Consider the following 27,940-nt stretch of genomic DNA (forward strand, 5'->3'; position numbering starts at 1 on the left):
TACTGATATTTTTGTGATCTGTGTGTTTTGCTAGATCTCGGGGCACCTGACGGTATTGCCTTTGACTGGATAAACAGAAGAATTTACTACAGTGACTATGTTAACCAGAGCATCAGCTCCATGTCTGTGGATGGCTCTCAGAGGACTATTATTGCCCATGTGTCCAGGCCAAGGGCCATCATGTTAGATCCCTGCAGGGGGTAAGACTAACACAATGCACACTCTCTTTGTCCATTAGATGAAACTAGGACTTAGAGATAAATGCTTTTGTGGTGGCCCACTGGAATAGTGGTATAGGGCGTCAACTTGAACTGTAACATCCCCTAGTTTGAGTCCAGCCAGGGATGTTTGTTGTATGTTATTCCCCATCTCTCTCTCTCTCCCCCTCTCTCCCCTGGTTTCCTGTCATGTCTTTACTGTCCACTTTGAATAAAGGCACAAAATTCTTGTTCCAGATACATGTACTGGACAGACTGGGGAACCCATGCAAAGATTGAGCGCGCCACCTTAGGTGGAAACTTCAGAACAGAGGTTGTGAACACCAGCCTTGTGTGGCCGAATGGACTGACCCTGGACTATGAAGAAGAGAGGCTGTATTGGGCGGATGCCAGCTTGTAAGATCAGAAAAATCCCACTCTTGAAATATGTACTCACTTTTGCCATTTCACATTTTCTTGTTACTCTAAAGATACTGTTGTTATCATTACATTACTTTGCTCTGCCATCAGACAGAAGATTGAGCGATCCTCTCTCACGGGGTCCAATCGGGAAGTCATCGTCAGCACAGCCATCTACCCCTTTGCTATGACCATGTTTGGCCAGTTCATCTATTGGACTGACTGGAACACACGCAGCATCTATCGGGCCAACAAGCACGATGGTTCTGATCAGAGGGTCATGATTCAGAACCTTCCATCTCGGCCAATGGACATCCATGTTCTGGCCAGCAGGAAGCAGCAGCAGTGTGACAGTCCCTGCCAGCAGTTTAATGGAGGCTGCAGCCACATCTGTACACCGGGTAAAAGCAGTTTGTCATTGTCACTTAAACAGAATATTCCTTTAGTGCTATAACAGAAAACCCCACCTAACTGCATAAACTGTCTTGTGCAATTTTATCTCGTTAGGACCCAGTGGAGCTGAGTGTCAGTGTCCATCAGAGGGTCGCTGGTACTTGGCCGACAACAAGCACTGCATCCCTGATAATGGGACTCGCTGTCAGCCGGGCCAGTTCACCTGCATGAACGGCCGCTGTATACGTGCCCAGTGGAAATGTGACAATGACAACGACTGTGGCGATGGCAGCGATGAGTTGGAGAGAGTCTGTGGTAGGGTGCAAGGAGTTTGAATTCGCTGTGTTGCTTGCTTGTATTTCTTCTTCATTTTATTTTTAACTGAGTTCATTCAAAATTTCACTGTTGATTAATAGTAACAGACGATTTAGTCATCCTGAATGAGTGAATCAGAACTCTGTAGCTCTCTTTTCTGTTAATTGCAATTCTTAATCTTTAACCTTCACTAACAGGTTCTTTGTTTTGTTTTGTTTTGTTTTTTTTCGCTTTAACAAATGTCTTTCTTAGGACCTAAACCTGACTTCAACTATGTTGGTGTGTATGCTTACACCTTGTGATTACATTTCCATTAATATGCTTCCCGTTCCTAAATAATAACACAAATGAAGACTAACAAATGAATCAATGTGCTTTCATCTTTGCATGCAGTCCCACAGCTGCTGTCATCCTTTATTGCACTGTCAGGTAAAATGAGTGTCTGCTGCATGTGTATATCATCCCTCTGTCTCCTAATCTTGCTCTCTAGCAGCCAGAGCTCTGACCTGTCTTTGATTCTGATTGGCAGCCTTCCACACATGTGAGCCCACAGTCTTCACCTGTGGCAATGGGCGATGTGTGCCCTACCACTACCGCTGTGACCACTACGACGACTGTGGAGACAACAGCGACGAGGCGGGCTGTCTGTTCAGACCGTGCGACCCCAACACAGAGTTTACCTGCAACAATGGGCGCTGTATTGCAAAGGACTATGTTTGCAATGGCATCAACAACTGCTATGACAACGGCACCTCTGATGAACAGAACTGCCGTGAGTATCCTAAGTTTGTCACATGAATTAAGCAGAGGTAAATATTCATCAAAGTGGTTAATGATTGTAGTAAATATGTTATAATTTATAATCATCTCAGCGGAAAGAACCTGCCAACCAGAACACACAAAATGTCAGTCCACCAACATTTGCATCCCACGTTCGTACCTGTGTGATGGAGACAATGACTGTGGGGATATGAGTGATGAGAGCCCTACGCATTGTGGTGAGTTCAGCAGCAGCTCATAGCACAAGAACAATATTATGTTTTTTTCTGTTTCTGCTGTTAATATTTTCTGTTGTTAAGCTAATTTAGATATATCAGAAAAAGTGCAGGTGTAATTAATTGCTTTTTGTGAAATTGTGGACACCATTTTCACACTGAGATGCCCAAAGTCCTCCAAGTGGTTTCATGTCTTTTTACATCCTCTACATAGCTGCATCCACGTGTTCCCAGAGTGAGTTCCGTTGCTCCAGCGGTCGCTGCATCCCCGCCCACTGGTACTGTGATGGAGGGGCTGACTGTGCTGACGGCTCTGATGAGCCTCTTTCCTGCAGTGAGTGTCGCGCAGCTCTCTCACCCCCAAAAACGGGCCTGCTGGGCTTTGTGTGTCTGTCCCCGCCCCATCATCAGCTGCTCGGTTATTGTGTGTTTGCGTCTGTCTGCCAATCTGCTTCTGTGTGCTGGTGTGAGAGAGTGCTGTGAGTGATGTAGCTGAGAGTGCGAGTCACTGGTGTATTGCATTGTTGACGGTATGGTCAGTCAGGCCTCCTATTGTGTGCGGCATTCCTCTGTGGTGACGCCCCTCAGTGTCCCCTGACAAACAGCACCTCCCCCTCCCTTTGTCCACCAGGGGTTACAGAGCCTCACTTTGGCTTTTGTTTAGATAGTTCACCATGCATGGGAATGTGGAGCTGCCATTACTATTTTGAAAGCTTTGCCAGTGTTGTATTGTGTCTTCCTTATTAGTTGAAAAGCAGTGGGGAAAGTCCCCGAGGTAATTGGCAATTACAAAAGGAAAGGAAGCTACAAACAGGATTAACATTTATATTGGATATAAATCCCCTGGCATGCTTTATACAGTCACAGCACTACATTTGTCTTGCCATATTATCTACAGTCTAATGTTATATGTTTTGTTTCTTCAGCCACACTGGTCAGAACGTGCAACACAGATCAGTTCCGCTGTGATGATGGCAGGTGTATTGCCTCATCCTGGATCTGCGATGGGGACAATGACTGTGGAGACATGAGTGACGAAGACCAGAGGCATAATTGTGGTATGCATCCTTTCATGACCTCTTCTGTCTTCTCTCTTTTCCCTTCCCTCTCTCATGTTGTGTTTGTTCATCCTCTTACTCACCTTCCCAGTTCTTCATCTCCTCCCCTCGTAGGCCATCCTCTTGTTTCCTACCACTTTGCCCCCTTCTGCTTACTCCTCGCCGTTATTCAGGACTCTGATGGATTAGGAGACTCACCACTGGGGGAGTGTTTATGGGGGAGACACTGGCAGACAGTGCCCAGCATCTTAGTCTCCTGTAGAGGGTCTCCAGACCAAGGAGCTGACATTCCTGATTTCTCCTGCCTCACTCGTTACTTTGTGCCTGTCTCCTTTCTCTGGCTTCCTGGCTCAGGGAGGATCAGGACTCTTATGTCTCACCAATGTGTGCTCTGACAATAAGATGCCTGAAGCTAAAGTTTTCAGCACTGCCTGAGCCCCCGTAGGAGACTCACTTCAAACAACATGAATCAATCACACTAGATGAATAAAGAATTTGAGGATACGGCTGCATGTTTTGAAATACAGTTTGGAATGTTTGGCTTTCCAGAAATGCAGGTTGACATGTGGTCATCACCATCATTATTTAACTTCTCATAAATCCCCCGCCTGATTTTCTCTTTTTTTTTTTTTTTTCAGCCAATCGCACATGTTCCAGTGCAGAGTTCACCTGTGTGAACAACCAACCACCTCAGAGGAAATGTATCCCACATGACTGGGTGTGTGACGGAGACGCAGACTGTGCAGATGCATTAGATGAGCATCAAAACTGCACACGCAGATCCTGTGGCATCAATGAGTTCACCTGTAGCAATGGCCTCTGCATACGGAGTTCCTACAGGTTGGAGAAAACCTCTTATAGAATATCAGAAATGACATCTGTCATCAGTCTATGTGGAAACTTAAGTTAATTTTTTTGTGACCTGTCTTCTAAAATCAGGTGTGATCGACGTAATGACTGCGGGGACAGCAGCGACGAGCAGGGCTGCACCTACCAGCCCTGCCAACAACACCAGTTCACCTGCCAGAACGGCCGCTGCGTGTCCCATGACTTCGTCTGCGATGGGGACAATGACTGCGGTGACGAGTCTGATGAGCTGGAGCACATGTGCCGCACACCGGCACCAACCTGCCCCCCTGGAGAGTTCAGATGTGACAATGGACACTGTATCCCCATGCACCAGGTGTGCGACAGGAACGATGACTGCTCTGACAACAGCGATGAGAAGGGATGTGGTGAGTGTGACGAGATTCTCAGAATAGTTTGAGAGATTATGCTGGAAAAAAGAAAAATACTGCTACTCTTTCAGGAACTGGTGCGTTTGTGAGCAGTTGGGTTTTGTTCAGATGTTGCATGCTCCCTCTAGAGGAAATGTCAAAGAAGTGCTAGAAGAGGTGTGAGAAAGGACGGATAAATTGTCAGTTTGGACAACAACCAAATTATAGGACAGTTGTGCTTTGCGCAGTATTAATAATATCTGGCAAATATTAATGCTGAAGATAATTCGTATGTCCTCTGTGGATTACATATATAACATTTTTATAACAGATTTAGGATTAGAATAAAATTTATATTATCATTTTGATTATGTCTGAGTATAGTATGTATAAATAAAGAATAAGCCACAGTATAGATTAAAAAAAATATGTAATGACATGTCAAAAAATGAATGAATATATAGTTAAATAACTAACACAAGAACACAAATAATACCACTCATCATCCTGCGTCTTTTTCTTTACGAATATATTGGTCTGATGAACTGTTGTCTTTCTTAATGACTTACATAACTGTTGCTCTTATTCTTCCCTGACTGTAGGGATCAATGAATGCACAGACCCATCTGTCCATCACTGCGATCACAATTGCACCGACACACCCACCAGCTTCATCTGCACCTGTCGTCCCGGGTACCGCCTCATGTCCGACAGCAAAACGTGTGACGACGTTAACGAGTGTGCGGAGACACCGAGCGTGTGCAGCCAGGTCTGTGAGAACACCGTTGGCTCGTACGTGTGCAAGTGCGCCCCAGGATTCCTGCGAGAGCCCGACGGCCGCAGCTGCCGTCAGAACAGCAACATCTCGCCCTACCTCATCTTCAGCAACCGCTATTACCTGAGGAACCTGTCAACAGACGGGCACGCCTACTCTCTGATCCTGCAAGGCCTGACGAGTGTGGTGGCCATGGACTTTGATCGTGTTGACAAGCGTCTCTATTGGATTGACGTGAGCCGCAGAGTGATAGAGAGGATGTCCTTCAACGGCAGCAACAGAGAGGTGGTTGTCAATGGAGTTCTACACGGGGAAGGCCTTGCAGTCGACTGGGTGGCAAGGAAACTATACTGGGTGGACAGCTTCTTGGATTGTCTCAAAGTGTCTGAGCTGGATGGTCGATTTGTGAAGAAACTGGCTGAACACTGCGTCGATGCCAATAACACCTACTGCTTCGAAAACCCCAGAGCCATTGTGTTGCATCCCAAATATGGGTGAGTAGGAATCAAATCTGACAGTAGAGCCTGACTGCTAAATTGGCAAGGCTGGTGTTATTAACTGGCCTGCCATGATTGCCAATATTCTCTTATCACAACATATTAGTAGCAGCATATGTTAAGTAGTTCATGTTCACTGTTAACACTTTGTTTTACGGTCTGTAATTTCTTATTATAATTACTGAGCATATTCTGCTGTAAAGAACAATGTCACTTGGTGTTAATTATAGGCAGAATGGAAGCAATGTTCTGAGACTGTTATTTTCAGTCAGATTTAGTAAGTCTCCAAGCAGTTGTTGATTTCCTGAGGTATTTCCTTGAACGAACAGACATTTAAATCCAAGTCAGCCATTACTCATTTATTACTGGACTTTCATTCTTCATATTTGCCTGAGTTGTTTGTTCCCTTTCCCACATTTTTGTTTGTTTAGCTGACCTGCTGTGCACTGACTAAAAGACTTTCTAGGGCAATTAGTTGGAATTAATAGGCTGGGAATGTATCAACTGAAACCTGTGCTTACAGCACATGGAGGAAATTACTAAGAAATTATAGACCTGTGAAATAAAGAGTTACCCTTTCATTTGTTTTAATTATTGTAATTTTTTGTAATATTTTTAGGTGGTCTTTAAGGAAAGATTTTTTGCTTCATATATATAATAGTAATTTTCTTGGGTTGCTGTTAGATATGTATACTGGACAGACTGGGGAGACAAAGCCTTTATAGGACGTGTTGGAATGGATGGTATCAACAAAGCAGCCATCATTACCACCAAGATAGAGTGGCCCAACGGGATCACGATTGACTACACTAATGACAAGCTTTACTGGTCTGATGCTCATCTCAATTACATCGAGTAAGTGCACCTGTCAGGAAGTAGTCACAGTCTTTTATCCTACCGTGCAGTGAGACTTGTAACCCATTGACTTTTTTCCTGTTTTTTTTTTTCCCCTCAGGTTCTCAGACTTGGATGGTCAACACAGACACACAGTGTATGATGGAAATTTGCCTCACCCTTTTGCCCTGACGGTGTTCGAGGACACTGTGTACTGGACTGACTGGAACACACGCACGGTGGAGAAAGGCAACAAGTACGACGGCTCGGGTCGTCAGGCCCTGGTTAACACCACACACAGGCCATTTGACATCCATGTATGCCATCCTTACAGACAGCCTATTGGTGAGTAAAAAAGTCTCAGAGTCTTATGTCCAAGAGTGTTTTTGTCATAATACAAAATAGTTGTTATTTATGTCAAAGTGTCCACCTTAAGTTGATTTAAGTAGAGGTATTTCCTATCAGCTCAACAATACCTGGCCTGTGTTTGCCCAGCTGTGCTGAACTGAGATTGTCTGACCGATTGTGGCTCTCCCTCTGACAGTAAACAATCCCTGTGCGGTGAACAATGGAGGCTGCTCTCACCTGTGCCTGATCCGTCATGGGGGGCGAGAACACACCTGTGAGTGCCCTGATCATTTCCTGACTGTCCAAATAGGAGGTGTGACCCGATGCCTTCCCATGTGCACCAGCACCCAGTACAGATGTGCTAACAATGAACGGTTTGTCAAGACTTCTTGTCATCTTAATATGTGACTTGTAGCATTTTAAAAATCATTATGTATGTATTATTGTTAAAGCTGTCTGTGTGACTACAACAAAGAAGTGAGACTATTGTTGAGGAAGATCTGCAGCTGCTGTCTCATGACAGTGGTTTTGTTAGCGTCATCATTTAAAATTAAAAATATGCATTTCTTGGAAGTGACTTTCAGTCACATTGCATTTTAATTCCATTTTCATTTACTGAGAAGAAAAACATGCTGCTAGTATTTACAGAGGCTGTGATTTCATATGATATTGTCAATTCACATATACGGTATTTTTCTAATTGCTCCCTTTGCTATGGAGAAACAGCACCACCTGCTGTTTGTGCCATAATTTTTCCAGATTTTTCACAAAATCTGTCTTTGGTGGCAGAAAATACTCTCGCACAGTACTGTGATGGGGTCAGTAGCAGCTTCAGATATTCTTGGCAAATGTGTTATGTATTTATATAATCATATTTGTGTTTAAAAATTTGTGTCGTAATGATTTATTAATGGCAACATGGTACACACGCCGCATTTTCCCAGCCTTTTATCACTGACCAGAGTTATGTGGGGAAAGGAGTTAAGGAGTACGTTTTGGAGTTTGTTTTCTAAACTTAATTTATGTAACATGCTCTGCTCTGCATTAGTGAGTGCAGTACATAATCAGCTAATTAACATAATCTAAATCTCTCATTTTTATCCCTGCCTCTGCTTCAACAGTTGTATTCCTATCTGGTGGAAATGTGATGGTCAGAGGGACTGCAGAGACGGCTCAGATGAGCCCTCCACCTGCCCGACTCGCCACTGCAGGCTCGGACAGTTTCAGTGCAGCGATGGAAACTGCACAAGTCCGCACTTCCTTTGCAACAGCAACCGCGATTGTCATGATGGCTCAGACGAAGACCCTGTGCTGTGTGGTGGGTTGTGTTCTTTTACCTGTCTCCTTTTTTATAGCCATTTTCTGAAATATTAAGTGTTCTTTGATGCTTGCTTTTACTGTTTTCTCTTAAAGTTGTGTAATTCTTTCCCCCTTTCTGTGTTTCCTATGACTTCATGTTTGAATATGTTTTCCCTGTAGCTACACACCAGTGTGAAACACACCAGTGGCAATGTGCAAATAAGCAGTGCATCCCAGAATCGTGGCAGTGTGATGGAGAGGATGACTGTGGTGATCGGTCAGACGAGGACCCCGCCCACTGCTCCAGCAGGACCTGTCGCCCTGGACAGTTTAAGTGCCGCAACGGACGCTGCATCCCCCAGAGCTGGAAATGCGATGTTGACGATGACTGTGGTGACAACTCTGATGAACCATTAGAGGACTGCAGTAAGTAATATACAGACATCAATCTAAGTTTATACTATGACTCCGTGTATTTTGACTTGCTTTAGCCTTTGTCCTCATTACGTGTTTTTGTTTCTTGACAATCATGGTGTTTTCCCCACAGTGGGACCGGCATATCGCTGTGACAACCACACGGAGTTTGACTGCAAGACCAACTACCGCTGTGTGCCCCTGTGGTCTGTTTGCAACGGCCACAACGACTGCAGAGACAACAGCGATGAGCAGGGCTGTGGTGAGTCTGTGACCCTCCGAGACAGAACTTGAGTTTCTCTTTACCTCGAGGACTATTTATTATTATCACACTATCAGACCTTATTTTAAAACTTTGCAGGTTGACTAAGTCACAACTGGTGTTTACTGGTGGTAGGATGGTTAGAAAGAAGATTAAAAAATTACAGCTTAAAAGCATTCAAGGAGTGAGTGAAGGGCAATTAGCCAAGTCCTCAGCCTCATGTGGAACATTACACAGTGAGGTAGTGGGAGGTGCTGATGGAGAGGGTCTCACCACTCACCCTCCCCCAGAAGTTGCCACTCCCTGAGGGTGCCGCAGATTTATGAGCTGTCCAGTGGTATGGGTCCACATACATGCGTATGTGTGTGTGTGTGTTGTTGCTCTGTCCTTGCGTGGGGGCAGGGTTCACACAAGCCTCTTTGTAATTTGCAACAATCCAAACACACTCACCGCGGCCCTCCCGTCTCTTATCGGAGGCACTCACTCCATTAGTGCCATGCCCGCGCAGGAGGGGAGATCCGTGCTAATCTTCCTGTAAGAATGTAGCAGATGGGCCAGGTGGAGGGCTAGGAGGGCAGGACTAGCTAACTTTGTGCTATCTTTGACCCCCAGCACTGTGTGGTAGAGACAGCTCAGACCAGCTCTCCTCCGCTCTTCTCCCCTCTGTGCTTCTCATCTCCTGTAGTCTTATCCTCTACAGAAACATACTGGCATGGAGAGAGGTCACCCATCTGTCTTAGGCAGGCTGCTCTCCTCCCTCTATGACTATTGCAGTTTAACTAAAAAAAACAAGATGCCTTTCATTTCAAACTGACATTTTTATAATTACTCAAAAGCCTAAACATTTCCAGTCATATCCGACAGTTGTTGCACGTACTGATCCAGTTATCTGCTGGAACATCTCATCTTTTCCCATCTGCTGTTGTAGAAAACAGTGATTGGATTTTCAGTCTCCAGTGGGGCATTTAAAGTTTCATTGTGGTGACAAGTTGTCAGTTTATTAGGTACCTAGTTAATGTAGCTAGTTAATGCAGTCTAATGCAACAGCTCTACAAACCTTACCTACACTTTAAATGAAGGTAGGGTTTGTTTATAATGTAGTGTGGTCAGTTTTCAAACACTGCAACTGAACATCATAACTTTCATGTAAATTCAGGCAAATTCATCAGGCAAATGCCAAAAATGTAAAATTCTTGGCGCGGGTATATTAAAAGCCTTTATTTGTTTGAACATAGTGGTTTGAATGAGCGTCTTCACTCTCCTGCCTGCTCCTTTCCCAGATGAACTGACCTGTGATCCTGCCGGAGACTTCCGCTGTGACAACCACCGCTGCATCCCGCTGCGATGGAGGTGTGACGGGGACGACGACTGCGGGGACAACTCTGACGAACGCAGCTGCAGTGAGTGCTGTTTGCCATCACTGATAAGGTTATATCATTCAGTAGCGCTTGAGTGTCTGGTGCGAGCACTGACAGGCGTGTGAACTGTGAAAACCGGGGTACATGGGAACGCTTTGATATCCTGTAAGTGATCCTGTAAGGATTTCTGTGAATTGTCCAAATGAAAAGGGAGTGTTGCCAACAAAGAATAGTTAAAATACTATAATTTTAACAGACAGCAGGAAGGTTTTGTAAGAGCTTCGACACTTCTGCCGACAGCGGAGTGCTGAGAGAGGTAGTCTTATCAGCTGCTAGAGAAACAGGCTGTCCTCGGTATGTCAGAAAGAGGGAGTGAGGGAGTCTGTCACCCCTCGCCCTGGAGAATTTAAACATGTCTGAGAACATGCCAGTTAATAAGGATAATGTAGCCTCTCAAAGGAGAAACAGTGACAAGGGTTAAATCACGGTGGTGCTGCTCCCGTTGTTACTGTATTGGTGATGCCAAGAGAGTTTGAATCTAGTGAACTCATGAGTTCACTGCAGAGCAACGGCTGCACATGCTGCCTGGGTATGTGTGGGTGTGTTTTTATGCCAGAATATAGAGGAAAATAATACAGGGCATTCTTGATGTATTTTTACAAGTTTGAGAAAAGTCTAAGAGGAAGGACTTCAGTCTTTAGGTGTTCACCTGAGTAATGTGCTTCTAATATTGAAAATGACCAGCAGCATAATAAAGTTGTGCATTTGCTTGATTCCACGCTGAAACGTCTGTTTTCATGTTTTCCCTCAGCTCCACGCGCGTGCACAGAGAGCGAGTTTCGTTGCGATAATCTGCGCTGCATTCCCGACCGTTGGGTCTGTGACCATGACAACGACTGTGAGGACAACTCGGATGAAAGGGACTGTGGTAAGTGGAGGTTCTTTGTTTTGGCTCGGGGTCTGGCTGTTTGTCAGCAACAGAGGGCGGCACTGAACAAAGAAGCAATAAAACTTCACAAGTTTTGAAGGGTTGCAAAGACAGACAGGACCACCAATAGTTATTTATTCAAAGAGCTTTTTTCAGTCTGGTGCAGCTGAAGGATTTCTTCCATAAAGTGCTGGTAGAGTGCACAACAGATTATCCAAGTGTTATTCTATAAGACAAACCTGAAATATAGAGTATTTCCCATGTAGAAATAAGGACTGAGACATTTACAACAGAGTTTTGTTCAACTTGCTGAATGTGTCTTTATTTGTAGTAACAAACACAAATGTAGAGTACACTTTTATCTGAAGTAACGTTGCGTTTTGTTTTGGTTTGGCTGTGTTGCAGAGCTGCGGACTTGTCATCCTGGCTACTTCCAGTGTGGAAGTGGACACTGTATCGCTGAACGTTTTAAATGTGACGGCAACGCAGATTGTCTGGACTACACTGATGAGACGTCATGTCGTGAGTGTCCCGCATCTAACAGAAAATGTCGCATAAGTGAATGCAGCATACATGTTTCAGTTGATGACTGTATGAGTTTGGTTGCTGATGTCCAGGTGTATAAGTCACAGATTTAGTTTGACAGAAAGGCTCTTACTTTCAGCGACCCGCTTTCCCAATGGCACATATTGCCCCCCGTTCCTGTTCGAGTGCAAGAACCATGTATGCGTCCAGCCTCAGTGGAAGTGTGATGGAGACAATGACTGTGGAGACAACTCTGACGAGGAACTTCACCTCTGCTGTAAATAACATAAACACTCACAGTGACTCACAGCACGCACAGAACCAGATCTTGTTTCATTTCAAGATTTTAAACCCTGAATCACATAAAACAACACATTAACTCACTGTTTCTAAGTTATTGTGTTGAATTTTTAAATCTTAGTTTTCTTGAGCTCTTCTCTTTCTGTTTGTCCACAGTGGACATCCAGTGTGAGACTCCGTTCCGTTTCCGCTGCGAAAACAACCGTTGCATCTACAGCCACGAGCTGTGTAACTCTGTTGACGACTGTGGTGACGGCTCTGATGAGAGACAGGAAAACTGTAAGTGTGATGCTTTTTGTAACACAGGTTGCCATATTAATATTAACAATGACCTAATCAAACCACAGCAATTCAGACTCTTTTTTTGAACACAATTAAATGCATCTACAGCCTCTCTTGAGCTGATGTGCTTCTCTCTATCTAGGCCAAAGCCCCACTCATGGCCCCTGTACAGATGATGAGTACAAATGCAGTAATGGACAATGCATCCCTCTACAGTATGCCTGTGATGATTATGATGACTGTGGAGACCAGTCGGATGAACTCGGCTGCCGTAAGTAACATTAGAAAGGAATATATCAGTAATAAAATCCAGATACTGAAAAAAAACATTTTCTTTATTTAAATAGATAAAACCTACCATAACTGGTTTTCTGTACAATTTAAGGTGGAAGTATGTAGAAATATGTAAGACTGTCATAGATACCATTTGGGCTGATAGAGTTTATGCTTTCTATTTTGATGTTGATGTTAACTACTTTTAACTGGACCTGCTGTAAGTACTATACAGTTACCTACATGTAGTTTAACTTTCAGTGTGTTTCTTTTAATGTGCTGCTTTCAGACCACGGCAGTGGACACGTGTGCAGAGACAACATCTGTGAACACAACTGTACCGACCTGACAGAGGGAGGCTTCCTCTGCTCCTGCAGGCCCGGCTACAAGCCCAGAACCACAGAAAAACACACCTGTGAAGGTAAACAACACATCATTCATGTACTCAATGCATTTATAAAGTGTTTTTTCTACATTCAATTAATCTTTTTCTCTCTCTTTTTTTTTTAATTTCCTCTGCTTTTAAATAAAGATGTGAATGAGTGTGAAGTGTATGGGACGTGTCCTCAGGAGTGCAGGAACACAAAGGGCAGCTATGAGTGCTTTTGTGCTGAGGGCTTTCACTCGTTTGGTGAGCCTCATGGGACAGAGTGTGCTGCCCAGGGTAAGAGTTTGGCATTTATACAAAGAAGAAAATTCTTTACAGACGCTCTCTTTTGTTTCTCATTAAAGCCAAACCCTGAAATGAAACTGCTGGTAACTTTCAACACACCTCAATTTCTGGACAGGAAACCCACCAGTGCTGCTCTTGCCAGACAACGTTCGCATCCGTCGTTTCAACCTGTCGTCTGAGGAGTATTCAGACTATGTGGACAACGCTGAGCACATCCGAGCCTTGGACTATCTGTGGGATCCAGAGGGACAAGGCCTCAGTAAGGCTACTACTGTAAAATTTTTAATGTTGTGTGGTCACAGTGAATATTACAAAAAAAAAAGCAAGCTCTCCAAGTTTGGACAAGTTTTATCTCCTGATGTCCTGTAGGTATTGTTTACTGGACGGTCCTGGGTCGGGGATCTCAGTTTGGCTCAATCAAACGCGCCCATATGACCACGTTCAACGATCATGGTAACAACCCAGTGAAGGAGGTGGATCTGAACCTGAGATATGTCGCTAATCCTGACGGCATTGCTGTGGATTGGGTCGGCGGGTAATTCACCAGGATTATGACTTCACTTTTGTAAATGTTGCTCTAAGTTTCATTCAGCTTCTCACAACGTACTTATCACCCTGTACAGGCACATTTACTGGACAGATTCAGGGACCAATCGAATTGAAGTGGCCAAGCTGGATGGGCGGTACAGGAAGTGGTTGATCCACACTGACCTTGACCAGCCTGCTGCTATTGCTGTGAATCCATCAATCGGGTAGGAGGCTGTTGAGCTTTAGTATTTAAAATATGTCATTTGCATCCTTAATTCCTTTTTGCATCATAAAGGAAATAATGCCTCAATGTCTAGGCAAAAACAAATGTCTGTGTGTTTATTCCTGTGTGGCAGAATGATGTACTGGACAGACTGGGGCAGGAAACCCAGAATAGAATCAGCATGGATGGACGGTCAGCACAGACAGGTGCTAGTGAAGGAAGAGGACCTGGGCTGGCCTACCGGGCTGACTCTGGACTATCTGAATGGAGACAGGATCTACTGGTGTGACGCAAAAGAAAACATCATCGAGTCCATGAAGCCTGATGGCACAGACAGGAAGATCGTCATATCAGGAGGTCAGAACAGACGTTTTAAGGGCGCTGATACATTCAGTGTTTTTATTCAGAGCATAGTGAAGGTGAATAAAGACTGTGTATGAAGTGCATTAAAGGTGTTGCGTTTTCTCTTTTCCAGATATCGGACATCCTTACAGTCTGGATGTGTTTGAAGGGCATGTGTATTGGACGACAAAAGAGAAGGGTGAAGTGTGGAGGACTAATAAGTTTGGGAAAGGAAACAAAGTCAAAGTACTAACCATCAACCCTTGGCTGACTCAAGTCCGCATTTACCAGGAGCACCGACACAACCGGTCAGGTCAGAACACGGAGGGATTCATGTCGTGTTTATGTAGATTAAAAAAGAAAATGTTGCACTACTGTACAGTATGTGTATGTGTGGGTCACGGAACACAAAAAAAGATTGCAGACACACTCAATGAACCATATTTAATAGTGTTACTCTTTTATGCTCTGCCCTCCTCAGTTCTGAACCCTTGTAAGAATGTGTGCAGTCACCTCTGTCTCCTCCGGCCTGGTGGGTACACCTGCGCCTGCCCGCAAGGCTCCTCGCAGGTGGAGTTTGACTCCAACGAATGCGATGCAGGTAAACAACAAAAACGGCCTGACTGCACGCACGGTCTGCAGTCTCGTCTTAGCTGTTGTGTTGCATCTCATTTTGCTTTCATAAATCCACTCTCCACACGTGCCGTGCTGCCCCTGTGAGATCATTGTGTGATATTGTTTTGTTGTTTTTCATTCTGTGCGTGTACCTGGCTTTTGCTCCTGCAGCCATTGAGGCACCTGTTGCAATGCCCCTTGCATGTAGATGCATGAATGGTGGGACCTGTTACACTGATGAAGGCGGCCTGCCCAAGTGCAAGTGAGTGTAGCTGCAGGTGCCATTTACACCAGTAAATGATTGTCCATCAGTCATACCCAGTAATGTCTGGCATATTTGATATTCCACCTTTTTTAAATGTACTTCAAGAAGCTGTTTTCCTCGTATGAAAGATTTGTTTTCATCACATTTGTTTAGATGTCCGTACGGTTATGTGGGCAGTTACTGTGAGATAGGGAAGTCAAGGGGCGCTCCAGCAGGAACAGGTACTGTATCTCTCTTCTTATCTTCTTCTTTTATTGATTTATTCTCATTCAAAGGTTATGAATTACTTCAAACTCCTTAATACTTTGCATGGTTTTTCATAATGAATTTGTTACACTTTTGTGTAACTTCGAAAAGTTGGCTGGACAAATTCTTACATCCAGCAGTCTGTGGGAGTCCTTCACACATTCGCTGGTTGACGTGCGGGAGCTCCCGCACAGTAACAGTCATGATCTGCTTGACCTGCTAGTAGAAGTAGGTCAAGGCCAAAAGAGATGAAGTCACACCTCTAGCTTATCTAACTAACGACTTCACTGGGCAACAAAACATCCTAGAAAACAGTCTGGATCAGCAGATACTGAAGGTGCTGATGGACCAAAATCACGCTTTTACTCAATAATTAGCTAAATAATGCAACAATCGATCACTTTTTAACTCCATCCAGAAGCCATGAACAGGACTAGTCAGCAAAATATTATTAGGAATGTTTATGATCAGCACCTTGTTCCAAGTGTCCTGTAACCACTCAGCTTGAGTATTTTCCACTTTTTGTGTTTTTAGCTGTGGCTGTTTTACTGGCCGTCATTATCATCCTGATTACTGGAGCTTTGGCTGTTGGGGTTTTCCTCAACTACAAACGAACAGGATCCTTCATCCCCTCCATGCCCAAACTACCCAGGTATCTCAGCTCTCAGCTTTGATTAAAGCTCACAGTAGAGTGTTTAGATCAAAGTCCAGACTGGTGTGTTTTGTTTTTGTCCAGCCTCAGTAGCCTGGTGAAGTCCGCTGACACTGGGAATGGGGTGACGTTTCGCTCGGGTGATAATGTGGATCTTGGACCATCACACATTGGAGTGTCATTCATTGACACGGCCATGCAGATGGTGAGTCCAGGAAGGATGTTTTATTAACAGTTAATATTCTGCTAAGTCACTAAAAGTGAATCATCAGCATTTTAAAGTCAAAAACAATGTGTGTTCTATGTGGTATTTATTGACAACTTTGATTTTAGCGTTCCTTTTCGAACTGCTTGTCTCAGCATCAGTTGAGAAACAAGAGCTTAACAATCCAATAGTTTGTCTTTTGAGGTTTAATATTTATTGTAAAACTAATCTTATCAATATAATATCCCCATAGGATGATAACTTTCCGATGGAAGCTGGGAGGCAGCCGATCACATTTGAGAACCCATTGTACGCCACTTCTCCCGGAGTGTCTGGTGACCCTGCCGTCATTCATGCCACACAGGTACTCATGAATGAATGAATGGATGATTTTTTTGTAGGAGGTCCATTCCTGCAAACCACATTCTGCACATGGTTCAGTGGGTTTTAGAATTTCAGCATCGTCCAGCAGACGATGATAAGCTTTTTTTTTTTTAATTTTAATTAACCTCTTTCTGAAATCACCAATCTAAATGACAATATACAATAATATACAGAATGAAGTATGAAGTATGAAGTCCACTGAAATATAGTGAATGAACAGACTGCTGGCCAGAAAAAAAGCATATAATAACAAATATAGGGCTTTAAATCCATGTTTCCAGGGTTAGTTTCACAGTCGAATAATAAGTGGTGGGAATAATGTTTTTGTGTGTGATAGAAAATCTGAAAATTGTTCAGTGTTGGTGTGTCATTGCTGAATATTTTATTATACCAAAAATAGAAAAAACATTGCTCCCAACGCCTCTTCTATTCTACATGGACATGATAAGCATCTCCTCAGGTTACCCAGCACCGCCAAACTTTCATCTTTATTGTTCAACAGGTGACTGTTAATGTGAGCGGGGAACAGCTGGAGAACAACTTTGTGAACCCGGCGTATCGCGGGGATCAGAGCGTGGGCATTGTGAACACGTCTTCTGTCAGCACCAGACCTGTTCAGGTGAGTCTCCTTTTAAACTGCATGCCCATTTAAAAAAGATGTTAGCTAAATTATCCGGATTTGACGCCAGCTGACTATTTGTGATTGTGCTTTCAGGAGTCAAAGTGGAGCTTATTCAAACGAAAATTAAAGCCAAGCACCACATTTGAAAACCCTTCATACTCAGAGGTGAGTTTGGACGTGTTAATCACTGCGAGAAACATTTTTCAGACACAAGTTACAAAACAAAAAGCAGAGGGTTTTTTATTTTTTTCATCTTGTTTACTCTCTGCATTGCTTTACAGATGAAGGATGAAAAGCCTGGAGGCAGCAGTGGGGACTCTTCTGCCCCTGAGCCCTCTCCGTTTGTGCCCCCTGCCAAACCTCAGAGGAGGGATCGTCCCAGCACCTTTTCGCCAACCGAGGACAGTTTCAAAGACACGGCCAACCTCGTTAAAGAGGACAGCGATGTATAACCCCCTCCCTCACAGATGGGAATCGAAAAAAGAAACACACTTTGCACAGAATTTATTTTTTTAATGCAGCCTGTGTACAAAACTCAAATTGTTTTAGAAAAGAGAAATACATTTCTATAGAATGAAGAAAAAGGTCTTCTGTGACTATGCCTTCTGACATTTCTTATGCCAATTCTTGTGTTAATGTTTTTTTCTTTATTCTGATGTACAATATGTATATCTTTGCACTGAAGCTGCTGATAGAAATGTTAATAAATATGTTGTATATTTGTAAATTTGAACAGTAAGATTTTGTCAGAAAATATCTTTGAAATAGATCCTATGAATAGTTCAACATAAACACAATAACACATGTAAAAGGTGAGCTGCATTCTGAATGTACAGTACTTATATGATCAAGGGTTGTTAGAGAAATGTGTGGGATAATGACATTTGTATGCCACTGAACAAAACTGGAGATGTATTTACTTCATCTTTCTTGTTTATATACCTCATTTCAGGGCTGAAAAATTAAAGCAAGAGAAAAGAAATTGGATTTGAACTCACACGTGCTCCAGTATAAACAGACAGATGAGCTAATGTGTGTGCGAAGCATACTTATTGTACTTAACCTCTACCTACATTCCCTGACTTTGTGACTTTGAATCAATATGATTTTTTTTTTTTAATAATGATATTGGAATGATGGCCAAAATAGTTTGGAACAATACTTGAACGTGCCCGTGTCTGTTGGGTGGAAATAAATTTTTGTAGTCGATTATCTCTGGAAAAGCAAAACATGACCTGAGGATGCAGATGCTGAGAGAGAGAGAGAGTCGTTTTATAAACACGGTGAATAAATTCTTTACAGAGTGATTTATTTTGTATCATAATGAGGACGAATAAAAACCGTATCTGTGATCATCCAGAACACGCCCATGTGGTTTAAATTGCTGCTGCTGAGACATGAATGAATAAATTTCCTATTTTGTAATATAGTCTGAATAGGGTTTTTATTTTTCACCCCATATTTGCACAATATGTTTAAGATTATAACATTCATTTTCATGGTTTCATACATGAAGACTGATGACAGGAAAAATCATACAAACTGTTTTACAGGTCAGCCGTTTAGCTCACATGTTTTCTGTTAGTTGCTTCTCTCACCTTTGGGTGCAGGAAGAAGCACATTGAAAACAAAGTCTGATACAAACGAAGGCAGATAGGACAGAGGAATCCAAAAAAGCTTGGCATCCCAGCCTGCACCGTAACGTGTGCGTGGGAAACAAGCTGTCAGCGCGTGCTCCATGCATCTGGTCACCTTGGAGATGTCTGGACTGCACAAGAGGCCCATGGAGAAATCCTGAGCTTTCAAATCTGATGAAAAGTGATGAAAATGTGAGAAAATGAGAGGAATTATTTAGGTTATTTATTTGACATTATTGCTGAATGAAATCAGCTGTACTTCCACTCACAGTCTTCAAAGTATGTGGCTCCGTATGAGGTTTTAATATCTTCAGGGAGGCGAGTCCATAGCCTCCTCAGGTCGGCTTCGATAAGGTCCAGCCGGGTCACACCTGTCTTGAAGAAACCAGGCTCGATAATGCTCACTTTGATACCAAAGTGCTGCATTTCCCTCCTGGGTGGAAGAAGCAGACAATTAAATTTCTTTTTTGCAACTGGAAAGCTTCAGAGTATTTTTTTACTCTTCTGTGTTATAATCAGTTTTTCGTCCCCTCTACCTGAGGCTGTCGGAAAAGGCCTCCACTCCATATTTGGACAGACAGTATCCTCCACCAATTAGAGACAGTCTTCCCAGGATACTTGCCACATTCACAACCCTGCCCTGGGCTTTCTTCAGCAGCGGCAGAAACTGGAACGTCACCTCAATGACTCCCGTCAGATTCACATCCAAAACCTTTCTGAAATCCTTCAAATCCATCCATTCTGTCGGGCCGATGGGTGTGGACCTCCCAGCGTTGTTCACCAGTCCCCACAGACCTGTAGAAGGAAATAGGTGGGATAATTAGCCAATCACCAGTGACCGCAGTGATCCACTTCCAATCCTTATTTCTCTTTTGTTAATAAATAATAAGTGAGTGTTTTATTTGTCATCTTCACAAATATTACAATAAATGTCCTCATCAATATGCATCAGGCTACAAGAGTTCATTGGGTCCATCTGGGAACCTGTGAGAACGGCTGGTTATCAATTTATATTTCAGTAAACACATCTGAATAATTTGTTATCTTAACTAATAAAATTACTCAACTACTGACATACATCCATAAAAAAGTAAACTTGATGCAATCACCTACACAGGAATGTGTAGACGTCTCACATTGGCAGTGAGGTGCAGACTACTGTGAGCTTTCAATATGAAAACATTTGGTGAATGAAGTACCATGGAAAATGGTTGTTTCATTCAGATGGTGTTTACTTCCTGCACTAAAATCAAAATCAAAGGCTAAAAAAAGGTCTTGATCTCCTCAATTCCTTGCACTTTTCACATATTTCATACCATGCTATAGAAGACTGTATCTGACAGAGACTGTATTTTGTTAAAACAGTATCAACACATGGTGAAAAAAATATATATGTGAGGTAAATACTCTCTACATATGTCAGGTCTAAAAGGGCTTCTAAAAAGTTTAGAGTAAAGTCAGGATCAGCGTTTTTATCAATGTGCAGCACAGATTTATGTGTGAGGAAGCTTCACTGTGTCTCTGGTTGTTCTAATGCTATCAGTAGGAGGATGATGAGCTGATGATGGGATGGTCCAGGTTGCCTTATCTCCTCCAGTGCCTCACTCTGACTGGCACCCTATCTGCTTGTGCACCCCCTGCTGTCCGCCCGGCTCACCTCGCTCCCCGACCTCTCCGCTCACAAACTCCACCGCCCTCCTGATGCTCTCACTGTCTGTAACATCCAGCAGGAGGGTCTTCAGTCTGGGGGAGGCCGCTGCCGCCAAGTCTGCCGCACCTTTCTCCGTGAGACAGGCGGCTACGACATGGAAACCTTTTCGATCCAGCTGCCTGGCCAGCAGGTTCCCAAAGCCGCTGTCGCAGCCCGTGATGAACACATGCTTCTGGCTGAAGCCACCGACCTTGTAGGAATCTCTTATGCGCCGGCGGATGGCAGCGAGGGCGGCAAGAAGTAAAGCAGATGTTAAGACCAGATGTGACAGGATGACCTAAAACACACAGTTCACTTTTAATTCACACTTTGTCCTCTGTAAATCCTCAAAAACAAACATTTTAATGCCATCTTATTTTCTGTGAAAGTGGTGGAAATAGATGTGAACAGCAAACAGAGAGAGAAATCAACTCACCTCTGAGAAATATATGGTTAGACTGTCAGCTGACACCTGAGTGGAGAAGCCTGAGGTGAGTTTCTTCAGTTCAAAACATTAAAGCTCCAGCACACAGAAGCCTGGAGGATTAACATGTGAATGTCTAAAGATTATTAAACATCATTAGTTTAATAATGTTGACACAATCTATGCCAACATTATTAAACTAATGACTTCCACTTGCGTACTACAGCAGGGACATGCAGCACCAGCACAGATCATCATCCGAAACGACAGATTTAACTCTGTTTTAACTTTGTACGGACAACCATTTACATAATCAAACCAAAGTGGCTAGTGTCAGAACTAACACATCTCATATTCCAAAATGAAATCAAACAAACAAACAAAAAAAGTGCCTATAGAGCCCCCTAGTGGCTTAATCCAGCCATGGCAGTAATGAATGCATCCAAACCAAGGGGGGAGTTGTAGGTTTCAGCAGTGAGGATCACTTCCGGGTTCAAAAAGCTGCAGTTCCTCGGCTGCCGCTGGGGGCTGGCTCCAGAAGTGAGCAATTCTCCATTGACCCTCATTTTTTGTTTTTGGTCTCTATTGATCGCTTCCACCTCCATGAACACTGTGGGGTGTGATTTTTTTGCAACCGTTTTAGTGTTATTTAGGCTTTAAAAAAGCTACATAAATTATGGCGTGGTTACGTTGAGTGACAGCTCCATAGACAGGCACTGGCAGTTAGCTCTTTGCTAAAGTATCGGCTGGGCTAGGCGGCTACATCCAGAGGCCGGTTGACAGGGGCTGCAGTGTCCGTGTTTGTTTGCTAGTGTTTCGATAGGTTTTTGTGACAATATGGCTTGTTGTAGTGTAAACTGTACTAACCGACCGTCGAAGGAGTCTGTGTTGCAGCTTTTCCGGTAAGTAAATTTCTCACTGTTTTACCTGGATGTTTGCACTAATTAGCATGTATTTGCATATTTTGCCGCTGGCTTATGACTTAATTGCGGATTTATGGTCGCTGCTGATACAGATAGAGGACCGGAGCAGCTAATGTGAGGAACGCTGCTGCGGTGTGTTCCGTGCTCTGAGTCCGTTTATTGTGGGAATACTAGGCTACAATTTTATTTCGTCTCATTTTTCTGTTTAAAAAGTCCGACATTTCATGGACAGAGCAGCTCCGTCAGTAAGCGGCTGCTGTTGCTTGTGTGCTGCTGTAAATGTAAGTGGATAGTGGGTGGAGGCAGCGGTGAAAGCCGGTAGATATTAAATATTAAACATTTTAATATATTATTATTGTTATTCTTTTTTATTACTATCATTAATAATAATGACGATAATAATTTTAACGTTTAAATATATTTTAATAATATGAAATGATTGTTTCACAGTTAAATAACAGGCTAGAAATAAATTTCCCCCCACAACTCCACCAAACCCTGCAGCTCCACCTAAAACCTCTCTATCTGAAACAGTCATGTTTAAAACACAGCAGCAACATTATGATCTCTGTTGTATGCTGTGTGTCGCGGTCGTACGGGGTCGAGCTAGTCGGGTCGTACTCGGGGACTGTCACGTGGTGGATGTAGCTGTGTGTAGCAGCCGCTTAGCTTGTTAGCTTAGCTGATTAGCCTTAGGCTAACTCAGTTGCTCCGAGCTAAGTGGCCGGGTTCTCTGCCGGCTGACCGCGGCTGCCCCGTAGAGTAACCGCCTCTTCGCCAAATATGGAAAGTACTCTCTCACTAAAATCCAAGATGGCGCAGCTCAAATGCCCATGGGTTGGTCACAAAACTGACTCCCCGAAGTAAGTAAAACCAGTAGTAATATTTGCATTTGGGGTACTGCTACTTTTACTTAAGTTAAAGACTAATACTTATTCCACCACTGTGTAACACCAATAGATAAGCAATTTTAAGAGATGAACTGAAGGTATTTTGTGGTGCTCAAAGCATAAAAAAGACATTTCTTGATTACATTTTGTGTTGCGTTCTAAACCACATACAAAGATCCATTTTACTCCGTTGCACTGGGTCTCAGCAGAGGAAATCCCAAACCCAAGCTATGCACATGATGGGTGGGATTTGTAAACTGAACCTGTAATGCGTGAATTTTTCCATAAGTGTTTTTAACCACCAGATGGCATCAGATCTCATTAAGCTGCTGGGTGGGAAAAAAAAAGTTTTCATTGGATCCACTGCTGTCGGTCCCTGTAAGTGTCTTTATTTTTGTGTCAAATAAATAAATATGTTAATATTCATCTGCCAGCTGTCTGGGTGCTCCCTATGAGCACTAAAGTCAAAGTTTATACTTATTAAGGAAGCAACGTAATGTATAATAATAATGCACACATACCATGGCTACAGCTCTTTAAGTGTAGATGTGTCTTCGTGCTCAAGAAAATGAGAAAACTGAATCCTTTCTCAGTCAACACGCTCCAGGTGAAGTTATGCTTAGGTTTCTGTGGACTGACTTCAGTGCGTCTGCAGAGTCAAGGTCCATAGTGGATACAACAGCAGGACTAAATGTTTCACCAGCATGAGATTGTGTAATACACCACACCAGATTACATGACCCCTGGTTTTGATAACTGCCTTCCACTTTAACCTCAAATCCACTCTGAAAACTCAACAAATCAGTCCAAAGGTTACAGAGAGAGCACTCTTCTCTTTGATACCGAGGACAAATGAATGTTAACAATCAACAGGGGCAGTGGAGCCAGAGTCCATCGAGAACAAATGCTTCACAAGTTGACAGATGTGTGACACCGTGAATTGAGAAGCAAAACACCATTGTCTGTGCTCACAGGCCTTTATCTGAGCTGCATAGTACAGTATTTAGATTAAATCTTGTAATAAATCAACATGCATGATGATGTCTGGAGTCAAGTCAAAAAGATAATGAACAACCAAACATGTTTTATAATGCAGAATATATTTATATGATGCTATCAGTGGTGTGAATCTTTACTCACAAACATCTATTGCAGTGAATATAAAAGTGCTCTTATGTCCAGTTCTACCCAATAACTCATTTGATGGAAACTACAGTACAGATACTTTTGGTTTGGGGCTATTTTTAAGAAAAAGTCCATCAGAAATGCAGGTCGGCATGTACGAAAGAGGCAACCAGAAGAACTTTGCGTCCCATCCAGGAGAGTAGCGAGTGCGAGGGTGAACGGCGGAGATGGCGTGCTCCATACAGCCGACCACCTTCATCAGGTCGGCGTCCGTAAGCTGCCTGAATCTTTCATCCAACTTTTCAAGAGCTGAAAGAGAAAGATTTCACACCAGGAGTTTATATGCAGCACACTTTATTAGAGCAACACGCTATTTAAATTTTTTAAATTCCTATCTATGTATTAACAAAGGTGCGGTAACTCACTTTGCTCCAAGAAACCGCGTCCATAGTCGTCCTTCACATCCTGAGGTAATCTGTCCCAGAGCTTCTTCAGGTTATTCTTCAAAATCTCTGTGTCAGTCACATTTGTTTTGAAGAACCCTGGTTCAATGCAGGCAACCTTGACTCCAAATGGTGCCAAGTTTAAACTGAGACACAAAAAGAGCTGCTATTAGTCGAGAAAGCACTCATGAGAAAAACTGTGAATTTACAGCATGAAAAAGTGACGTCTCCTCTCACCGCAGGCTGTCATTGAAGGACTCCACTCCGTACTTGGACACACAGTAAGGTCCACCGAACGGGCTGATTCGTCCAAACACGCTAGCAACGTTCACCACCCTGCCTTTGGCCTTCTTGATGAGAGGGAGGACGCTCAGGGTTACATCTATTACTCCGTACAGATTCACGGCCAGCATGTGCTTATAATCCTCTATAGTCAGCCAGTCATTGGGACCAGACGGCAATGAGACTCCAGCGTTGTTCACAACAGCCCACAGGCCTGAAACAACAGAAGCATGACAAGGTGAAATCAAGTGAAATCACTGCTTCGGGGTGTGTGTTACTTTTTATATTAATACCTAAATCTTAGAGGAATACTTGGATGTTTTAATAAATATAGTAATTTGCTTTCTTGTCCAGAGTTAGATGAGAAGATTGATACCAGTCTTGTGTCTGTAGGAAAAATACAAAGCTATAAGCAGAGTGTATTTAAAATGTTGAACTCTTCCTTTAAAGTTGGTAGATTACCAGAGCTGCCCAGTTTCAAACTCAAACAACATGAATATTTCTGATTCTGCTGTAAAAATCTATTCAAAAATAAATAAAATAAGCGCTCACCCTTCTCTCCGACCAAAGTTTTGATCAGAGCTGTTGCTCTGCTGACGCTTTCAGAGTCTGTGACATCCAGGTGCGTGGTCGTCAGTCGGTCGGAGGAGATCTTCTTCAGCTCATCCTCACCCTTCTCAGTGAGACAGGCTGCGATCACGCGGAAGCCCAGTTTGTCCAGGTGTCTTGCGAGGAGGTTACCAAACCCAGAGTCACAGCCAGTGATGTAGACATATTTATCTGCTTTGTTGGAAACCCTTTTGGTTTCCTTAAACCAGCGATAGATGAACCAAAGAGCGACCAGCCCGAGGATGTACAGGAACATTTTTCTAAGGCAAAAAAAAAACAAAAAAACACTAAGGAACCCAAACAAAGACAGCTGCTCTTTAATGCTGTGAAACACAATCTTCACCAGCCACATCTGAAGTCCATTCTAAAAGTGAATGACCTCCTTCTCAGCGGTGCCACCAACATCTACTCTTTAAATGGGATTTGATGTAGATTTTGTTGTTGCCTTTATTTCATTATTGTGCTGTTTTTCTGTTGTCGCTGCACTTGTCCTTGTATTATGAAAGAATTGGCACTGGTGAGGGATTTTTATAAGATCAGGAGTCCACTATGGAAATAATAAGAATATGGACTTTCAACCCCAATATTGACTCTGTGTGTGTGTGTGTGTGTGTGTGTGTGTGTGTGTGTGTGTGTGTGTGTGTGTGTGTGAAAAAGTATGTGACTTTATTGCATGTGAGGGGAGGAACTAAGGTTTGGTGCACTGAGTGTTTTGCATTGCTTAAACTTGAAAATGTCTTTAAATAAAAGATACTAAATGGCCAATCTAAAAAATTCATTTTGCAGGGCATGATGGTCAAAATAGCCACTGATTATGTTCTTCTGATCGACTAATCATTTCTGCTCTGCTGAAATAACAGCTGCCTACCTGTGGTGATTTATCATCCGCCTCAAACGCTTGAATCAACTTGCACAAACCCGGATGTGCAGCAAAAATACAAGACCCCGTCCAGCCACTTTTAGCACCTTAAAGATTAATAACTATTGTCCGTGACTAGTTTTAACTTATTTTAAGATATCTGAGCTGATTTTTTCCCCCCAGGCTAAACTTTACTTAAGCAAAAGCCAACCAGGGCTTTAACAACAGAACTGATGCAACTTATTGGAGTTGGACTTGATCAGTCTTGCTGTGATGAAGCCAAACACAAACCTCTGAACGTTAACTCTCGGCTCGCTAAGTGACTTAATCTGCCCACTTCGCTAACACAGTCACCGTATTTTTCCATTTGAAAAGCTTTGATATTTCAGCAAGAGCTCGGATATGCGGACAGACAGGCGAAAAAGGAAACTTACAAGTATGTTTTCTGCGTTCAGCGCATGAATCGATGTCGCTCTGCGGAGCAAAGCGGGGCGTGAACCTCCAGATGAAACACTGGGCGAAAGTTGCTTTTCTCTCTCTCTCTCTCTCTCTCTCTACTTCCTTTGAAGTTACTTTACAGAATCTTCAATTGCCCTCTGGCCTCTCCATCCCACAGAAACACTGATATGTGAGGAGCGTCCCCTGCTGGACGCCACGTAACCGTTCTTCCTCTTTCTCGTTCTCTTTCTTCTTCTTTGGTTTTTAACGGCGATTGGCAAACAGCGTAGTAGGCGCATTACCGCCACCCTCTGCCCCAGAGTCTATTTGTACATTGTATATGGAATAATGGCAATAAATTCTACCATGTACCTCAGTTTCATTCCTTGTTAAAAGTGTCACTGTAACTTCCTGGAGTTATGCCAAACAACCAGCAAAGACTGCAGCAAAAGCCCCCATAACCCCTATGTAAAGATATATATTTTTTTGTACACAAAATTTTTTTGTATACAATGAAAAGGGTACAAGACTCTAATCGGTGCTGCCAAAAACCGCCACTGTATAAATATACTTTTATTAAATATACTTGAGTTTACTTTTCTTGATTCCATCTTTTATTTCATTAGATCATAATCCTTATTGTTGGCTTTTCCAGGCCAGGCAACCTTCAGCTCTGTGAGAGTGATACAGAGCAGTCAGTTTTTACCACAGTGTGTCTTTGACTAGAGACCCCTCCTTCCCGTGGTATTATCAATCACCTGTGTTGTCAATAATAACAGGCTGTAAAGAAGGAGCAAATTCCGAACCCAAGCCCTCTACTACTTGTCCTGGCGGTCATTAACCCCCCAAACATCTGCTTGGTTATTATGATTCTATCTCCATTTCCACTTTCAGAAAGCTGCATATTTTTATATTTTCATACCAGTACTTTTCTAACTGTAAATTAAGGACTCTCCTTAAGGATCATTTATCTTTTTCTTTTCAAAATTCTTTTTATTGATTTTCAACTAAGAGGCATTGTACAATGTAAATTTTCTCATAGTAGCAGTTCTTATCTTCTTAGACATAATTCAGGAACAAACCTCAAACTTAATTGGTCTAATTGTGCTGTCATCACAGTACACACTGTCTGAAATGAATAATTACCCCTTAGACAGGTGAAATGTGAATACGTT

The 27,940-nt window shown here is 43.0% G+C and overlaps 3 protein-coding genes across 4 annotated transcripts in view; 1 reads left to right on the top strand and 2 right to left on the bottom strand.

Moving 5' to 3' along the window:
- lrp2a (low density lipoprotein receptor-related protein 2a) overlaps positions 1 to 17,897 on the top strand; it is a 43,657-nt gene extending 25,760 nt beyond the window's left edge. Inside the window, 41 exon segments of the mRNA XM_041056419.1 lie at positions 35 to 200; positions 456 to 614; positions 729 to 1,018; positions 1,125 to 1,325; positions 1,578 to 1,604; positions 1,719 to 1,754; positions 1,855 to 2,097; positions 2,198 to 2,323; positions 2,535 to 2,654; positions 3,247 to 3,378; positions 4,017 to 4,218; positions 4,318 to 4,613; positions 5,198 to 5,864; positions 6,552 to 6,722; positions 6,823 to 7,046; positions 7,246 to 7,423; positions 8,171 to 8,367; positions 8,529 to 8,774; positions 8,896 to 9,024; positions 10,305 to 10,424; positions 11,194 to 11,310; positions 11,716 to 11,832; positions 11,975 to 12,112; positions 12,292 to 12,414; positions 12,560 to 12,688; positions 12,980 to 13,111; positions 13,223 to 13,354; positions 13,479 to 13,622; positions 13,733 to 13,898; positions 13,987 to 14,115; positions 14,248 to 14,471; positions 14,590 to 14,769; positions 14,938 to 15,057; positions 15,243 to 15,333; positions 15,490 to 15,557; positions 16,117 to 16,234; positions 16,319 to 16,439; positions 16,693 to 16,803; positions 17,326 to 17,442; positions 17,539 to 17,610; positions 17,727 to 17,897. Of these exon segments, the coding sequence (XP_040912353.1) occupies positions 35 to 200; positions 456 to 614; positions 729 to 1,018; positions 1,125 to 1,325; positions 1,578 to 1,604; positions 1,719 to 1,754; positions 1,855 to 2,097; positions 2,198 to 2,323; positions 2,535 to 2,654; positions 3,247 to 3,378; positions 4,017 to 4,218; positions 4,318 to 4,613; positions 5,198 to 5,864; positions 6,552 to 6,722; positions 6,823 to 7,046; positions 7,246 to 7,423; positions 8,171 to 8,367; positions 8,529 to 8,774; positions 8,896 to 9,024; positions 10,305 to 10,424; positions 11,194 to 11,310; positions 11,716 to 11,832; positions 11,975 to 12,112; positions 12,292 to 12,414; positions 12,560 to 12,688; positions 12,980 to 13,111; positions 13,223 to 13,354; positions 13,479 to 13,622; positions 13,733 to 13,898; positions 13,987 to 14,115; positions 14,248 to 14,471; positions 14,590 to 14,769; positions 14,938 to 15,057; positions 15,243 to 15,333; positions 15,490 to 15,557; positions 16,117 to 16,234; positions 16,319 to 16,439; positions 16,693 to 16,803; positions 17,326 to 17,442; positions 17,539 to 17,610; positions 17,727 to 17,897 (6,650 nt within the window).
- An 836-nt stretch (positions 17,898 to 18,733) lies between these two features.
- On the bottom strand, positions 18,734 to 23,844 carry rdh1 (retinol dehydrogenase 1). 2 transcript variants are annotated; one of them, XM_041056516.1, is made up of 6 exons: positions 23,531 to 23,844; positions 21,209 to 21,244; positions 20,740 to 21,070; positions 19,619 to 19,877; positions 19,352 to 19,515; positions 18,734 to 19,253 (listed from the first exon to the last, which is right to left on the bottom strand). In XM_041056516.1, exons 1-6 carry the CDS (start codon positions 23,531 to 23,533, stop codon positions 19,027 to 19,029), a joined length of 1,020 nt encoding a protein of 339 aa, XP_040912450.1. In that variant the 5' UTR covers positions 23,534 to 23,844; the 3' UTR covers positions 18,734 to 19,026. The 2 variants fall into 2 exon arrangements, with proteins under 2 accessions (XP_040912450.1, XP_040912451.1); XM_041056517.1 differs by lacking the exon at positions 21,209 to 21,244.
- A 128-nt stretch (positions 23,845 to 23,972) lies between these two features.
- dhrs9 (dehydrogenase/reductase (SDR family) member 9) lies at positions 23,973 to 26,955 on the bottom strand. Its single transcript, XM_041056519.1, has 5 exons — positions 26,762 to 26,955; positions 25,412 to 25,728; positions 24,815 to 25,073; positions 24,560 to 24,723; positions 23,973 to 24,443 (listed from the first exon to the last, which is right to left on the bottom strand). The coding sequence occupies exons 2-5, from the start codon at positions 25,722 to 25,724 to the stop codon at positions 24,220 to 24,222; spliced, it is 960 nt and encodes a 319-aa protein (XP_040912453.1). The 5' UTR covers positions 25,725 to 25,728; positions 26,762 to 26,955; the 3' UTR covers positions 23,973 to 24,219.
- Positions 26,956 to 27,940: the final 985 nt, after the last annotated feature.

Source organism: Toxotes jaculatrix, chromosome 15 (genome assembly GCF_017976425.1).
Source record: "Toxotes jaculatrix isolate fToxJac2 chromosome 15, fToxJac2.pri, whole genome shotgun sequence".
NCBI classification, from domain to species: Eukaryota; Metazoa; Chordata; class Actinopteri; family Toxotidae; genus Toxotes; species Toxotes jaculatrix.

Bases quoted from the DNA above. Each gene is read 5' to 3' on its own strand.
- rdh1 (XM_041056516.1), bottom strand. The intron at 21,071-21,208 runs GTGAGTTGATTT...TGTGTGTTTTAG, and splicing joins TAACCATATATTTCTCAGAG to GTCATCCTGTCACATCTGGT. The intron at 19,254-19,351 runs GTGAGTGGAAGT...ACTTTTCATCAG, and splicing joins AGCCACATACTTTGAAGACT to ATTTGAAAGCTCAGGATTTC.
- dhrs9 (XM_041056519.1), bottom strand. From the start codon at position 25,724: ATGTTCCTGTACATCCTCGGGCTGGTCGCTCTTTGGTTCATCTATCGC. The intron at 25,074-25,411 runs GTGAGCGCTTAT...CTGTTGTTTCAG, and splicing joins AACTTTGGTCGGAGAGAAGG to GCCTGTGGGCTGTTGTGAAC. The intron at 24,444-24,559 runs GTGAGTTACCGC...TTTCTCTTTCAG, and splicing joins ACGCGGTTTCTTGGAGCAAA to CTCTTGAAAAGTTGGATGAA.